The 17,570-nt window shown below is 43.2% G+C and overlaps 1 protein-coding gene across 3 annotated transcripts in view; it reads right to left on the bottom strand.

The window, feature by feature from the left end:
- The window catches only part of EIF5B (eukaryotic translation initiation factor 5B), a 70,270-nt gene that overhangs the window by 5,197 nt on the left and 47,503 nt on the right, over positions 1-17,570 (bottom strand). For 2 of the 3 annotated variants that reach the window (XM_050921691.1, XM_050921681.1), the window contains exons 13-18: positions 12,515-12,582; positions 10,936-11,077; positions 8,654-8,785; positions 7,824-8,006; positions 7,539-7,700; positions 4,663-4,794 (exon numbers count right to left, since the gene is read on the bottom strand). In XM_050921691.1, coding sequence (XP_050777648.1) covers positions 4,663-4,794; positions 7,539-7,700; positions 7,824-8,006; positions 8,654-8,785; positions 10,936-11,077; positions 12,515-12,582 — 819 coding nt within the window. Of the gene's footprint in view, positions 1-1,911; positions 2,830-4,662; positions 4,795-7,538; positions 7,701-7,823; positions 8,007-8,653; positions 8,786-10,935; positions 11,078-12,514; positions 12,583-17,570 lie in introns of those variants that run through there. The other variant, XM_050921702.1, reaches the window with a different exon arrangement.

Here is a 17,570-nt window from a genome sequence, read left to right as displayed (position 1 = left end):
AGATCTGCTGTGCCCGCCTGTCTGTTTCACTGCTTATTCAGGGTAATACAGCTGCAGTGGCAACATTTGCTGAGTCCTCAGCTCTCCTGGGTTTGGTGGCAGTTTCCTGCTGAAACTGACGTATCGTTGACATGGATTGAATCCTTGGTACTGATACAGACTATGACGCAGTCTGTGTCTGCTGGCCTGAGACCAGCTTCATTTTGATACCGATGCCTCTTTTGGGGCCCAGTATAAGTTCGGAACTGGTACCGGTATTCAAAAAGCCATCAACTGTTCCTTTCTTACTGATGCCACTGTGGGGTTGGGCCATGGATAGTGCAGGACACTCGCTATCTTGGTCAGGAGTGGCCACAGGAGGGCTCCGGCTGGGGATGCAGGCTCTGGAGTGGGGCTGGGGGAATCAGGGTTGGGGTAGGGGAACGGGAGGGGGATCGGGGTGCAGGCTCCAGGCAGTGCTTACCTCAAGCATCTCCCAGCAGCATATCTCCCCACCAGCTCCTACGCGGAGGCGTGGCCAGGCAGCTCTGCGTACTAACCCGCCCGCAGGTACCACCCCTGCAGCTTCCGGAAGCAGCGGCATGTCCCCCTACCAGGTCCTACGCAGAGGTGCTGCCCTGTCCCCCCAGGCACCGCCCCTGCACCTTCCATTGGCCACAGTTCCCAGCCAATGGGAGCTGCAGGGGTGGTGCTTGGGGCAGGGGCAGCATGTGGAGCCCTCTGATTGCCCCTATGTGTAGGAGACAGAGGGGACATGCCGCTGCTTCCGGGAACCGTGTGGAGCCATGGGATGCACAGAGCAGGTCAAACCCCTGATCCCACTGCCTGGCTGGAGCGCCAGGGCGGGGCAGGGCAAGCCCAAGACCGTGCTCCCCAGCGGGAGCTCAAGGGCCAGATTAAAATATCTGACGCAGCTCGTAGTTTGCCCACCCCTGCTCTAGAATGACAACACCTGTACCTCCAGTAGGCTCCCCACTGAAACCACCTGTCCTGCAGTCCCTCTGCATGACGACATCCTGAACCTTTGGGAGAGTCGGATGTCATTCCACAAAGGATTCCACTGGCCCCAGCTACCTCGTCCTCTTCAGCACCGATGACGAAGTGGTACTTCAGTCCTTGTCTCCTCCAGTACCAGAGGACTACAGATCACATCAGGATCTGTTCAAATGCATGCCATCGGTCTGAGGTATTCAGGTCAAAGTTTGTGCAGGAAAATACCCATACGTTGGTGGATATCCTCCAGCCACTGGCTTCTGGCTGCCCTCCCAATAAACAAAGCAACATTAGAGCCTGCTAAATCCTACAGAGTACCCTGGCTTTGTTAATGGCCACAGCAAAGTGCACTGATAAGAGAGATTATATCCCAGTGCAGGACTTGAAATCCTATTTCACCCATCCAGCTCCCAATTCCCTGGTTGTTACAGCAGCAAATGAGTGAGTGAGACAGTGAAGAAATACATTCATGTCTCAAGAGTTCAAAAGGCTAGATTTGATGGGGAGAAAGCTATCTGACTTCCTCCTTGCAGATGCATATTGCAAACCAACAGACTTATCAAAATATGATTTTATGAACTGGACACCAAATTTGTAGACACGTTACCAGAATCCTCCAGGGAGAAGTTCAAGGCCTTTCTTATGGAAGGTCATTTAGTGGCCATAACATCTTTACAATCAGTCCTGGATATAGCAGATGATTCATCCAGGCTCATGGCCTTGGCTGTAACTATGAGAAGAATCTCATGGTACAAAACTCTGGCACAGTGCCTAAGATTCAACAAAGCATATAGTGGACTTGCCATTTGATGGTCACTTCCTACCCTCAGAGAAAACGGATGAGACATTACATTCTTTCAAAGACTGTTGGGAACCCTATGCTCGTTGGGAGTTTATACCCAGCCACATGGACAGCATTTTGGGAACCAACAGCAATATCATTCTGAGCAATATTTCCATCAGCCTTCCTACCTTCTGTAAGGCAGCAAGATTTCCCCAGAAAGGGGCATAAGTCACTGAGGAGGAAACCTTTTTGGTCTACATTTAGTCAAACGGCCTTCTTCAGCCAGACAGTCTGTTTGACCACTGTTTTGAGAGCAGCACCTCAGTTCTCAATGTCATACCTATGCCCCAGGTATTTGGGGACAGGCTGTCTCACTTCTACAGTGCTTGGGAGATGACAATTATGGACAGATGAGTTCTAAGCACTGTGGAACTGGGTTATGTCATTCAGTTGCTAGCCATTCTCCCCTCCCATCCCTCTACCCCATCCTCCAGGGACTCCTCTCACGAAACACTGCTGTTACAGCAGGTACAAATCTTGCGTACTCTAGGGCAGCTGTTCTCAAACACATTTTTCCCTCCCGTAAAAGCTTCTCACCCCTCACCCCTCTTCTCAGCGCTGTCATGCTCTCTATCTTCAGAACATTTATTTTCAAATGACAATCTTCCCAGACCACAGGAAGTTCCTCAGATTCCTTGTCACTGGCCATCACTACCAGGGCCTGGCTTTCCCCTCTGGATTGTTCCAAGTGAATAACTGTGCATTACCACAGCTTATGAAGGGGCTCAGATGATGCCTCCACAGTCACTGCAGGCTCATTCAACAAGAGCTCAGGTCACAGCGCTGCATTTCTTAGCAATGTCTCAGTAGTAGATACCTGCAGGGCTACGATGTGGTCTTCTGTGCATACTTTTGCTAGACATGCTGTTATCACCATGGCATCGAGATCTGATGCAAACTTTGGGAATGCACTTCTGCACTCACTATTTAAAGAGACTCCAAGCTCATTTCCTGCTGGAACTGCTTGTGAATCACCTGACTGGAATACATGCCTGCAACCATTCAAAGAAGAAGAGACAGTTACTTACCTGTATTGTAATGTCTGCTCTTCGAGATGTGGGTGCAGACATGTATTCCACGACCCATGCTCCACCCCTCTGCATCAGAGTCTCCAGCTGGGGATTTTGGTGCAAAGTAACTGAGAGGAGTTGGGGTGGTGCCTTTATATAACCATGAGGGGGAGGAGAGCGAGCACTGCCCATACAAGTACTGCTAGGCAAAAAATTGTCCAGTTTTTGTGCACTGTGCACATGCACCCCTGAGTGGAATACATGTCTGCCCTCATAACTCAAAGAACAACAGTTACAATACAGGCAAGTAACTCTTTTCTTCAACCCACTGCTCTCTCCTTCCTAATACAGTAATAGTCGCTACTGTTGAGATTGATGATCAGGCAATATAGGCAGAATGTGATTGTCAGCTACCTATAGCATCTTCACTAGTGTAAGAAAACAAAGCTACTCCTTTCTGATCAGCCACAAAAGCAGAGACCCCTAAAATCTTGGTCAGCAGATATTTTTATATACCCTTTGTGGTACAATATACTGAGCAAACAAATTACCTATTACATAAAACAGACTAGAAAAGACCAACTCATTAAATTCAGAGCAAAATACCAACTCCTGCCCAGGCTTCCTGCAATATTAAACATGCAGTCCAGTTCCTTGATAAACACAAATCTTTGTCCCCTTAATTCTAGGGAGTGCTCAGATGGTCACTGCATGGAAGATTTTCTATATACACATATGCCAGTCAGAATTTTATGATTTTATGGAATATGAATTTAACATTTGTTTTTAAATTAATATTAAAGTGGACAGTTCTGGAAGTTATGTGATTAAATCACTGAGGCAGTCCATTTATATCATTTGATGGGACGAAGTTTTTGAAAAGTGGATTTTTGATCCACACAACTAAAAGCAGCTCATCCAGAACTGTAGTACAGCTATATTAGCACAAGGACACGAAACAATTAAACATGCATAGGAAAAGTCCTCACTAAGTTACTCTTGTGTAGTACTTCCTAACACAGAGGTCAGCCACCTTTCAGAAGTGGTGTGCCAAGTCTTCATTTATTCACTCTGATTTAAGATTTCACGTGCCAGTAACACATTTTAACGTTTTTAGAAGGTCTCTTTCTATAAGTCTATAATATATAATTAAACTATTGTTATATGTAAAGTAAATAAGGTTTCTAAAATGTTTAAGAAGCTTCATTTAAAATTAAATTAAAATGCAGAGCCCCCTGGACCAGTGGCCAGGACCCAGATAGTGTGAGTGCCACTGAAAATCAGCTTGCATGCCGCCTTCGGCACTCGTGCCATAGGTTGCCTACTCTTGTCCTAACATATGCTGAAGTCAGTTCTGTAAATTCAAGTATTCTGATCTCACTAATGTAAAGAACAAATTTGTATTTTGGGTAATCACTAATTTTAATAAAATAGATCCAGATTACTACAGGTCCCAAAACAATAACTATACATACAAACTGCACAGTTTGGTTTTTAATAACTTAATCTCAGAATCAGACTCCAGTAAGCTAATTTTCTACCTGGTAATAAATATCATGGAAAACTAACAAATTCCACTGTGCTACAGTTACAGGTTATAGCGTTAACACAAAACTATCATATTACGAAAATTGTTTTAGATACAACCAAAATGGCTACGTTTCCTGCATGCTGAAGTTTCAACATTTTAACAGATTAAAAATTCCTGTTGAAAAGATTTTCATTCTGTTACTTTTAATCATTCAGTGGATTTCATGTTACCTGGCATTCCAGTATAGATCCTACTGGAATTGTATATGTTCAGCAATGCCTCACCTTAAGAACTGGGATCTCATCCTCTTTATGAGCCACAAGCAGGGGCAAACCAGCCAATGTTTTCTCCAGGTCTTTCCCAAGAATCTTTACGCCCTGGGCTGCAATAACTTCTTTGTGTTTTTCATACTGGTTCTGAAGAAGAAAGAAAAATATTAAATTTACGAGTTCACATGGATGTTCTTTAGCAGCAGACAACAGGGATTTAGCTACTCAGCAGATCATCTGGTCATATTTCCCTCTTTTCCCATGCTACCAATAAAGAGAGTCAAAGATGCCTAATTTTATGGCTGCACGAGCAAACAAGGAGGCACAGACTCTGACAATCAAGCCCTGTAGCACAAAGGTGGCTCAGGTCTGTTCCCACTTCTTCCAGATTTTCTTGGCCTCCAATTCCCTGAAGTGGGGAGCGTGTGCCTCAGTTTGCATGTCCAGCTGCTCTCTCCTTACTTCTTCCTCTTGCCTCTCTTTTAAGCCCAGAACTAAAGAAAAGGCCCAAGAGAGAAGGAAAAGGAATCCCAGAAAAGAGCAGACAGAAAACAGAGCAGCACAGACTCTCTCTAACAGCAAGTCCCCTGCTTCTGGCAGATTTAGTTTTGTTTTGTTTTTGGTGGGGAGAGAGGAGGGAAGCACACCAGACAGCACTCTACAAAGAGTCTACAAGGGCTCTGAGGCTGGACTGCCTCTGCCCCCAACCCTCACATACTCAGCATGACTGAAGAGTAGGTGGTCTTCGATGAGGAAAGTAGGCAGCCCTTCCTAACGGCCTCTTTCCCGATAGCAACACACTGGTATCTCCCCTTGCTCATCTCCCTGAAGCTCCAGCACCGTTCCTCCACAGCCTAGGGTAATCTTGTAGATCCCTCTCCTACCCAGACCCTCCCTACAGCAAGGCATTTCACAGTCTCAGCTTGAAGAGACCAACAAGTCAGTGTCGGGATCCATTACCTCTGTAAGGTCTCCACCTTCCCTGGCGATTCCACTACAGCTCCCTAACCCCACAAACACCCCACCCTTTCAAGCTCTCTGGAGGCACCCAAATTCATCTCCTGTCTCAAGGCTGATGAAGTTTCTCTAGGTGACCCTAACCTGCTAGAGACCCAATTTACCATTGGACCCCTCATGAAGTGATAAGAGCTAAGGAGTCCAGACTCTCAGTAAGATTCAAGCTCTTAAGTGCACTCTGAAAATGGGACAGAGGCAAAAATTTACCCTTGATTTTAAACACAAGGAAGCATGTGCCCAGATGTGCCTTCAGTTCACACACCCCCAGTAAGCAGATACCCAGCAACTGCAGATGAATCAAACAGTACCTTGCCCTGAGAATGACATAGAGGCACCTTAGTATCAGGGGCGGCTCCAGGCACCAGCGCAGCAAGCCGCAGGGGGCAGCCTGCCAGTTGCTCTGAGGGTGGCAGTCAGGCAGCCTTCGGCGGTGTTTCTGCAGGAGGTAACCGCCAGTCCCGCAGTTTCAGCGGCAATTGGGCAATGAGTACATCAAAGGCGCGGGACCAGTAGATAACCCGCAGAACCGCTGTCGAATCCATGTGACCAGCGGACCTCCCGCAGAAAAGCCGCCAAAGGCCACCTGACTGCTGTGCTTGGGGGGCCAAAAAACAGAGCCGCCCCTGCTTAGTATCCAGTCTAGCCCCTACAGGCCAACAGCAGTACCACCGGACACCAAGGACAGGAAAGCTGACCTAGCACTTCATAGGGCCCCCAAGAGAATTGTTGTAGCCATCTGCATTGCTACTCAATCTGCGTGGGTGTCCAGGTGAACCTGGACCAGGTGCCTGATCTCCCTACTACAACTAGACCCAGAAGGCCCTATTAGTGTTGTCAGATTCTACTCAGACTTCTTCCTTCCTCTGCAACACCATTTTTAACACAGCCAGGATTGTGTGGTCACCACAGTGGGGCATCATCATGCAAGACTGAAAATGGAATGCCAAGGTGGGTGCTAAAATCCAGATTTACCAGCTTGCCCTATTATAGTGTCCAGCTCTGTGAAGCCCCCAGGATCACAGAGCCCTGCAAGGACATACTTCCCCAACAAAAGAAAAGATGGTCCTATTGCTAAGCTTCTGGACTGGGACTCAAGATCTGGATTTTAATCTGAGAAATGTTTATGATCTGTGTTATGCAAAAGGGAAGACTAGTGCGTCATAATGGTTCGTCTGGCCTTAGGTCTATGAAATTCTCCAGACTCTTACTGCCATCATTTCAAGTAGAGTAACAGAGAAAAGCTCTTCTGCTCCTTATCAGGTTCAAGCTTCTCCTCTTCCTCCTCTCATAAATCAACTTTTCACTTCTGTGGCTCTCCTCCTCCTTTCAGAATGATCCAGAAGCCAAGATTCTAACCAACCCTAGTGAGATCAGGCTGGCCCAGTCTCCTACCCTCCTGAAGCCTGCTGCAGCACTATGCAAGGGTTTCATTCATCTCGTCTCAGGACACCTGGCACCAAACACCATAAATTACTGATTCATTGGTTCAGTAATTTCACTCTATAGTTGAATGGCGTTTTTTTAAGAAGTCTTTCTATGGGTTTTGTATGCATTTTACAAGACGTCTCCCTTCCACGTCTATGTATTATGCATAAACCTTGATGCTTGTTAATATACATTTGTGTGGTTACTCTTTGATCCTTGTCCTGAACCATTTCCACAATCAGACACATCTATGGGCGGTAGGGATGCACTGAAACTCGCAACTTCTTCCATTTATTCCCCCTCCTCATTTTAATTTGATCATCTTTGGACACTTTTTACTATGATGCAACGTGTATTGAAAACTTCTCTGGGTTTCTCCCTTGTTCTAATCTTTTGTTCTAATTCTTAAGACTTCCCTAAAATGCCACCTGCACATGCTGTTCCCATACCTTCACTCGTAGTTCCTTCATAGGAGGAGGCAGCAGAAGACCTCGAATCTGAGTTACTATAGGACCTTCTACTCCAGGAACAATAATGGTATCACCTTCCTTCAGACGTCCATTAATCAAAATTACATCTATGGTAGTTCCCATGCCTGGAAGTGCTTTGACCTAAGAGATGGGAGGGAGAGAGGAAAAAAACGTTAAATACTTGCATTTCAACTCAGTTTATCAGCCACAAAAAGGAAAAAAAGATTGCTAGACAAATATTCTAAAGCATAGACACTGACTTACCTCCATAACCTGAGCTCTCAGTTCCTCACATTGGGCCAGTCTCTTGTTCAGCATGGTTTGCGTCAAATCAACAAGAAGGGCTATCAGACTCCCCATGCCATCCCCAGTGTGAGCAGAGGTAGGTACCAGAGAAACAAAAGTGCGGGGATCCTTATTCTCATAGAACAAAGCAGCATTCAAGCCCTAGAACCAGGAACAGGACAGTTACATGGAAAATTACCACAATCAACAGTAACAGCATGTAACAAGAGACCAAATGGTTCTACCACATTTTTCAAATCTTGAATTCAAGTCAGTTTCATTTCAGCAACATCTTAATAATGCAATCTATAATTTCACACTTTAAAGCACAAAAGAAGGCAACAGACACTCAAAATGTGAGTAAATCCTATAAAGCTATTTACTGTATTTTAGCTTATAGGCAGTTTCTGTGTGACCAGTGAGCAGCTGTGAAAAGTATTGCTGGAACACAATCACACTAGTCTGAATTAAAAAGAGAGGAGACATAGTTTCTCTCAGGTGATTCAAATGAGGGGAGAGTGTGTAGAAAATCCACTCTGTTCTTGCTGACTCTGCATTCTCAACAAAGTGCCCCAGGACTGGAATGGGAGTAGAGAAAGCGATCTCTAATCAAAATAAAGCACAGGTTTTCTACTTTAGTTTCAATTTATATAAATGATTAACACACTGATAAAGGGTCAGAAAATACACAGATTTCTTATGGTATGAATATCACACTCTCTTTGGCTTGCCTTGTGAGTCAGGCTTTCAGAAGTTGTCCACCTATTTTCACTTCTGTTAACAGAAAAAAATGTAATAAACCAACCTACCTGTTGTGCAAATTCCACTATGATAGCTTTTGCACGTTCCTCAAATTCATCTTTTGTGTTTTTCTTCTGTTTCTTTAACGTAGTAGCTACATCTGTATCAGGGCTTTTTTTCCAGTCATATAACCTATCAATCTTGAAAATACAATTTTAATACAGTTATGTCATGTCTTGCAATGTTCAGAAGTGCATTCCTGGGTTATGCCTACAGAAGTCAACTGTCATTTATGACCCGCCTTACATATGAATAACTTAAATATTTCTTATAAAAGTGTTAATGACCATAGTTTCTAGATGCCAATTTATCCTAGTAGCCATGTGTATGTTTCAAAGATAAAAAGATTTCCAACATACACGTATCCAGTATTGTAATGGAAAAACAAACAGTACTGGAGAATATTTCCTGAGTGTAATAATTAAGGTTTTTTTAAACCTCAGACTGTTAAAACTTGGACTTTTGATACATGTACAAAGTGTTTTTATAATGAAAAGGTAGTTTAATTACATGTATTGCATCAAGTTTGAGACAAAACAAGTGGGAAAAGATTTTAGTCTTCCAGCTTCCCAAGAACATGACTCTCTTAAGTCATGACTTTTTTGTTTTGTTTTAATGAAATGTTCTTGGTGTTTATATACAGTAAAGAAAGGATACACAAAGCCCTGGCCTAAAGGATATTTAGCTATTTCTCAAAATGTATTTTAAAAGCTTTTTGTTGAAGTTAGAACTCCTTTCCTGCAACTGCAACAGCACAACAGAAATTGAGTCAACATCAACGGCAATTTGTTTTTTTTTTTTAAAGAAGATGTGTTCAGAACAGGCATCAAAAACAATAAAAAGACATTACAGAATTTAGGGTAATTCCCAAAGTTAGTTTTAAAGTAAGTAGGTTATGTTTAGCGCAAGGTATTATGGTCATTTCATTCAAATCTCTACTTAAGATTTGCTTCTTCCACAATGCTCATAAAAGGTATGTATTAAGACCTTTTTAACTGGGCCATAAAGTAGTACACATACCTACACTGAGTAACATGATTCTATTGCTGTGATAATCTTCATCACTCTTTACCTTTTTTAACCCTCGCACATGGCATCACATCTAAAAATTAGACTACGGAGCTCATTGAGAAAAGGACCATGTCCCTAGGCACTTTACAGAACAGACGCAACATGGAGGTGTTTAAAAAAAAAGTAAGATTTGAGGGCCTCCATAATTAAGGTTTAAAACAAACACTTTCAAGGTCAAACCTCTCTCATCGCCAGCTCCCAACCAGTAGACAAGAGTCCTTTCAGTAATTGCACAAAGGTTTCTCAACTCCCTGCCATCCTTAATTCTTAATATTTACTTAATACTTTGAAATCGTAATGCAGTTCTTTTGCAGTATGCATTAACACCCATTAAAAAAAAAAAAAAAGACTGCCGGTGTGTCGCATAATTATGGCAAAGCGATCCGAACTTCGTTTTCTTAGCACCATCTATATAACCAACTTTAATATGTACATGAGAGCCGTAACGTCAGGGTTTCTGTAGTGTCTTAGTTTTTCTTTTCTATACAAATATTTAAATTGAAACTTATATATTAAAGTGGTTTTTTAATCTTTATTTTGTAAGAAATCAAAATGTCTATCAGCATACCTGAAAATGCTGGCCAACTATTCCATTTTAAACACAAATTAATTACATTAACATATTTTTCCTCTACACTTTGTCACCTAGTGCTGTAGTACTTGAAACCAGTCCTTACAATGTATTTAAATTTGCTCAGTGTTCTGCTGGGACACTGAAACCTGTCTCAAACAACTTCTGTGGTTAGTTTAGAAGACCCAACTCAGAAGATGCCATCGCTTGGCTAGACGACTATGCAAACGCTAAATAAATAGTTAAAAGGGGAGCAGAATCATACTCCATCTTTCAATTTTACAAGGTAAAAAAGAGAAGACAAGGTATCACCCAACCAATTCATCTAAGTATATTACAGAATGATTGAAGAACAATTTCCAGTAATGTGAACGACACAAAGGAGCCATTAGATGAACTGAATAATAAAAATTTCTTTAAGGAGGCTCCTTAAACTGCGCTGCAAAGTCTATGAAAATCTTATAATTATTCTCAGTTTCATTTACAGAAAAGATGAAAGTCAACAGAAAGACAACTACGAACCACAGCTTCAGCTCTTACAGTGGTTTGATGGCACTGTTCATAAACACAATTAATTTAACAGACAAAATAGCACAGTATGTATTTGATACTGAATTTTCTAAATAAATCTTTGAAAGGCCATCTTACCTTGTTGAGCGCTACGATAAAGGGACATTTCTTGGATTTCAGCAGGTTTATAGATTCAATTGTCTGGGGCTCCAAACCATGCATGATATCAACTACTAGAATAGCAATATCACAAAGTGAGCTTCCTCGATTTCTTAGGTTGCTGTGGCATTGGGAAAAAAAGAATGTCATTCATACAGTAATCAGAATATTCCATAATTTTTTATTAGAAATTATTATTTCTTTTAACATCAGGATCAACTGATGTTTACCCAACAAGAAGTGAAAATCTTTTGATTTTCATTAAGACGCTGCCACATTACTCACTATTCCCAAGAATTAGGAAGACTGATTAAATGACATGAAAGCTATATGCCATTCATAGAGGATCACTTCCAAAACATATTATAGAGTGTTTCTATAAGTCCAAGTCCAATAACAAAAGAATATATTTGTGGAAGAATTTGTAGGCAAACCTATTGGGAGGTGTAATACTCAATCAGCAAACAATATTAGCTATCACACTTTTTCTAACTTATTCTTTTTGAGCAAGATTATTAAGAAGGTGATTGAAAATTGCTCTACAGGTCCTAAATCAGATCACTGTAATTCAGTTTTGAATTTAAGTATGGGCACAGACTGCACTGATTGTATTCTTTAATACCCTAGCAATAAATGAAGTTCAGGTAATCCATGCAGATTTATTATATCTTCAGTCTCTAACCATGTTAACCAAGAGGTCAATTCCTCCTACTTCCCTCAGAAAGTTAAACTGCACAATTAACTTATTCACATGTCGATGCTGACTGTTTCCTTATGTTGCTGAGCTTATAACTGAGGTTATGTACACTGTGTTAAATGTAGTACATTATTCATCTGCTGGAGCAGAAGGAAGTTTGCTATAAAGATGCTGAGTCTGTGATCATCTACAGGAATGGGCTGCGTAGGTATTGGAGTACAGCTAAAAGGTGTTCTATAACCTGGCATTACATAGCCTGCAAGGGTGTTGTTGGAGGATATCACATTTAACCAACCGTAATCCCGTTTATGTTAAGTTTTCATTAGAGATTCATTAGGATCCTGAATTAATATGTAAAATATATAGGAGACCTTTTAAGAAAGTTAGCTTTCATAATCGCCAACATCCAAACTCATTTAGGCTCTATAACAAGCCAAAATTTAGGTCACTGACTACTTATCTAGAGACTAAGATGGGAAAAAGTCTTTTCCCTAAACACTTAAGTTACATTTCACAGATAAGCACTGTTTTCTCCCAGTTAAGTTTTTATATTCACTATTCAAAGATAAAGATTGCCTTTACATGCTTTTCTAAATAGAACAGTTTGACCACGGATGGGAAAATTATATACACGTTTCATCCACAAGTGATTAGCTAGATACAAAATGCAAATGTAAATCAAGGCATATCCCTTGTCAGATACAAAAATGAATTTTTTTTAAAAGTGTAAAGATATACAGTGAGTAGCAGATTCATCCTAAATTCTATAATTCAGTTAAGTACCTATGCCTATATTAACAGTTAAGTCTTATGATCAGTTATTAACAAGACCCTTCACCACATAACAATAGAAAAAGTTACCTGAAAGACTCATGTCCTGGAGTATCAATTATCAGCATTCCTGGAATTTTTACGTTCTCTCTGTCAAACTAACATTTTCAAATATTAGCCATCTTGAGAAAATTATGTAAGAAAATAAACTTAATTTAGAGCCTCAACAGTAGTAATAGATTTCAAATATCCAACTAAGTGTATTAAGAAGGGCCAACACCCTTACCCTAACAACAGCTCTTAAGAATGCCATCATGTCATGATAAAAGCAAAGCCAGTTGGGTAAAGGACACTCAAAATGACGACATCATATAAGGAGAGGTTACTTGCCTTGTACAGTAACTAGAGGTCTTTGAGATGTGTCCTACTCTGTGTGCCTAATTCAGAATGCGTGTGCACCGTGCACTCTTACCAGAAATTTTGTCAGCAGTGTCCGTGCCTGTGCTCTAGATGGCCTCATGCTCTGGTACAAGGGTATATGGTGGGGAGAGGGGGGCAGATTCCCTGCCACTCCAATTCCTTCTGAACCACAAAAGCTCAGCGAGACGATTATGGCAGAGGGGAAGGAGGGTGGCTAGTGGAGCACCCATAGGGACACACATCTCAAAGAACTCCAGTCACTCTACAAGGTAAGTAACCTTCCTTTTTTCAAGTAGTGTCCCTATGGATACCCCACTTCAGGAGATTCCTGAGCAGTACATCAATTACAGAGGAGGGTACCGAGGAGGCAGATCCATTACAGACGATAAAACAGCACCACCAAAAGGTGTACCAGCACTGGAGGCAAGCATAATAGCGCAGTGCTGAGAAAATCTGTGCAGTGAAGACCAGGTAGCTGCTTTGCAGATGTCTGAGACAGGTACATTTTCAATAGGGTCACAGCAGTAGACTGAGCCCTGGTGGAATAGGTAATCAGCCTAGAAGAGGGACAAGTCCTCGCAGTTTTATAACAGGTTAAGATGCATCTTCAACTCATTTGGACAGTCTTTGGGTAGAGATTGGGGGCCCTTTCATGAATTCCACGACAGAGATGAAGACCCTAGGAGAAGTCCTAAATGACTTAGTTCTGTCAAGGTAAAAGGTGACAGCGTTTCTTACATCCAGTCTATGGAGGCTTGCTTCATCTCTTGAAGAGTGAGGCTTGGGCTAAAACACTGGTAGATGAATCTCCTGATTAAATGTGGAATTCTGAAGAAACATTAGAAAAGAAGTGTGGATGTGAACAGAGTGTCACTTTATCATGACAGAACATCATGCACAGTGGGTCACCCATCAGGGTTCTTATCCTTCTGGCCGAGATGAAGACAAGGAACAAGGTCTGAGGGACAAATGGAGGAGGGAACAATGCCCCATATGTTCAAATGGAGGCTAAGTTGAGGTCCCATGGTAGAGCTGGCTCCTTGACAGGAGGGAAAAGATTGAACAGGCCTATAATAAACCTGGTAGTGGAAGTGTGAGTGAAGACTGAAAACTCCTCAATGAGGCACAATGAAAATCAGCGACGGCAACTTGGTGAACCTCAGTTAAACGCAGCAACAGTTCCTGTGGTTTTTAAATTCAACAGGCAATCAAGAATGCATGCCAGGCAGCACTCGAAAGTAAGTATAGAAAGTGGCTGTACCAAGCTGAGAAGTGTTTCCACTTCTGCAAGTAAGTTTTCCTTCTTGAGGGTTTTAAGCTATGAAGTAGTACTCTTTGTATCACTGGAGAGCGGTCTTGTTCTACACCAGAGAGCCATCTAGGAGGATGTTCTTGAGTAGAAGCGCCAAGAGGTTGGAAGGGGTATGGATCTTGACTCCTCAGTGAAGAGATCTGCTGATACCAGAAGGTGAAGAAGCAGCTGTCAAGACATGCACACGTGTTCTGGTAACCACACCTCTCTCTGCCACAGCAGTGCTATGAGAATGGCTACTAATTTCTCCTGTTTCAATTGGTTTAGGACCTTGAGCAGTAATGGCCTTGAGGGATAAGCCTATAGCAAAATTCAAGGCCAAGGAATGACTAGAACATCTCCTGCTGAGTTGCAGCTGTGCCCTCCTCTCAAACAGAATCATCTGCACTTTGTATTGGATGGTGTCGCAGAGACAGCCATCACCAGATCAACCCAAGTAAAATGCATCCTTCAGAACATAGAATCATACAATATCAAGGTTGGAAGGGACCTCAGGAGGTCATCTAGTCCAACCGCCTGCTCAAAGCAGGACCAATCCCCAACTAGATCATCCCAGCCAGGGCTTTGTCAAGCCTGACCTTAAAAACCTCTAAGGAAGGAGATTCCACCACCTCCCTAGGTAACCCATTCCAGTGCTTCACCACCATCCTAGTGAAAGTTTTTTTCCTAATATCCAACCTAAACCTCCCCCACTGCAACTTGAGACCATTACTCCTTGTTCTGTCATCTGCCACCACTGAGAACAGTCTACATCCATCCTCCCTTTCAGGTAGCTGAAAGCAGCTATCAAATCCCCCCTCATTCTTCTCTTCTGCAGACTAAACAATCCCAGTTCCCTCAGCCTCTCTTCATAAGTCATGTGCTCTAGCCCCCTAATCATTTTTGTTGCCCTCCACTGGACTCTTTCCAATTTTTCCACAGCCTTCTTGTAGTGTGGGGCCCAAAACTGGACACAGTACTCCAGATGAGGCCTCACCAATGTCGAATAGAGGGGAATGATCACGTCCCTCGATCTGCTGGCAATGCCCCTACTTATACAGCCCAAATGCCGTTAGCCTTCTTGGCAACAAGGGCACACTATTGACTCATCTAACTAGGTCCTTTTCTGCAGAACTGCTTCCTAGCCATTTGGTCCCTAGTCTGTAACAGTGAATGGGATGCTTCCGTCTTAAGTACAGGACTCTGCACTTGTCCTTGTTGAACCTCATCAGGTTTCTTTTGGCCCAATCCTCTAATTTGTCTAGGTCCCTCTGTATTCTATCCCTACCCTCCAGCGTATCTACCATTCCTCCCAGTTGTGGCTGATCCATCTGCTGATTGTTCTCTGTGAGGGTTGTGGGGCTGGGCTCTGGGCCCTAGGCCCTGAACTAGCTGGGTGAGACTGGTCTGTCTGTGTCTTAGTGAGGGCCTTGCTACATGTTGCTTTTCAGCTCCCACTCAGGACCGAGATGGAAGTGCCAGCTGAGGGAGTTCGCCACTGCGTTCTGCAGTCCTGGTAGATAAACCTCTGAGATCTGTTTGTGGTGTGATATGCAGCAGTTTTATTCTGATGGGGAAATCCCTGATGTGGGTCAGGAAGTGCTGGCAAACATAACAAACCACTCTGAGCTTGATAAGATGAAGGATCACTTCCTTAGGAGTTCATTTGTCCTGAGCTGTGAAGTTCTGAAAGTGCACATCATTGGGAGGCATCTGTAGTGATGATCCTCATGGGATGAGGATGCAAGAACATAACTCCCATACACATCTTTTGTGGATCCTTCAACCAATTTAGAGAATCGAGGACTCTTCAAGGTACGGACACCCATTTGGACTCAGTGTGCATGGTGTAGACCATTCTGAGCCAGGTTCAAAGACACCAGGAGTGTAGTCCTGCTAAGAGTGCCACAAATGTGCAGACTGCCATATAGCTCAGGAGTTAGAGGCAAGCCCTTGCTGCGGTTTGTGGGCTCAGGTGTATTTAATCCAGTGTTGTGTTTAAACTGAACTGTTTGGTAATGCCAATTAAAGGAGTAAACTGTTGTATACACTAACCCCTTACAGGGTCAATTGACCTCCAGTACCTGAACTGTCCAGTAGAGTGCTGGACAGTGCAGAACACACATTTTTGAGGAAAATCTGGGATTGGGAGTGTGTTGAGGTCACCCTGCAAGTGGCAAGCAAGCCTGGTGGAAGCCACAGTGTTGACTGGAGCGTGCTGGCAGCTAAACAGACATTCACCTTGTTACCAGCATGCTGTTTGGCTGTTGGTGAGGAGCCCAAGTTGGGAGTTACAGCAGCAAAGCATTATGAGGCACACAGGGTTACACAGCAGGTGGTGACAACCCCAGAACCTCACAGAAGCATAATAGTCTTATCCAGCAGGGAGGAAGGTGGTGCTGCTTCTCTTCATGACTCCTGTTCATCTGCAAATTCCTCCTGTGGAATAGGATCCTAGGACAGCAGTTGTTGCTTTTGACGTGTCCTCTTACATGATGGGACCCTCTAGAGCTAGCTGCTATAAAGGACCAATAAGCCCACTGAAAACGGACACAAAGGAAGGGGACAGGATCCCAGGCTTGTTCTTGCCAGGCTTGCTCATGCAGTTCTTCATCAGGCTGCACTGCCATGAGGAAGGCTGAAATGGGAAAACAGAAGGGCCTTGTATAGACACCTCATAATCAGATGAGTTGTCATCTACCACATCTGTTGGAGGGGCAAGTGGTGCTGGTACCGGCGGTCGAGCAGGTATGGGTGACCAGAGGGGATCAAATAACCACACAGGAACTGGAGGTTGAATCTGGTTAGTAGTGAGACGGTAACAGAGAATATGTCAATCAGAAATGCCTCTCAGTAACCCCAACGGGTTTGTGTGGAATCAGTGACTGCATTGATACCAGATGGTAGGTCAAGTCAGTACAAGAGAAGGTCTCTCTTGATACCCTTGAGCAACAGTGACTCACGTTCTTCCAGGATCCAAAGATCCTTGTGGAAAAGGAGCCTGGACAGTACTGGGTACTCCAGATAAGGATCTCAAGCACAATTGGGTGATACTGGAGATGGTACTAAAGTACAATCTTCTCTGCTGGCTAGGGAAGATGCTACTGACGACATTTTTGGCTTAACCTTAGAGTCATTGTGCTTCAGAAGCCACTGCAGTTTAACAGACAGCTTCGCGGTATATGGCATGGTTTTCTAGTTGATGATGAATCAGGGGCCACAGTGGTACCCTTGTCAGGACACAAGGTCTCCCAAGATTCAGACCGAAAGGGTAACTTTCCACTTCTCTTATCCTATTCCTCAGAACAGGGTCTCTTTTTTAAAAGTCTGGGTGCTTTTTATGGCTCTCTCGGGTCTTTGCTTAACATAGCAGCAGTGATTCAGTTGCAGGGGCTCTCTGAGCAACTGAATCCAATTTACAAGGAGGTGACTTCA

This window comes from Gopherus flavomarginatus, chromosome 1, assembly GCF_025201925.1.
Source record: "Gopherus flavomarginatus isolate rGopFla2 chromosome 1, rGopFla2.mat.asm, whole genome shotgun sequence".
Classification (NCBI taxonomy): domain Eukaryota; kingdom Metazoa; phylum Chordata; order Testudines; family Testudinidae; genus Gopherus; species Gopherus flavomarginatus.
The sequence above is the reverse complement of the archived record's forward strand: the minus strand, read 5'-3'. Positions and strand labels throughout refer to the sequence as shown.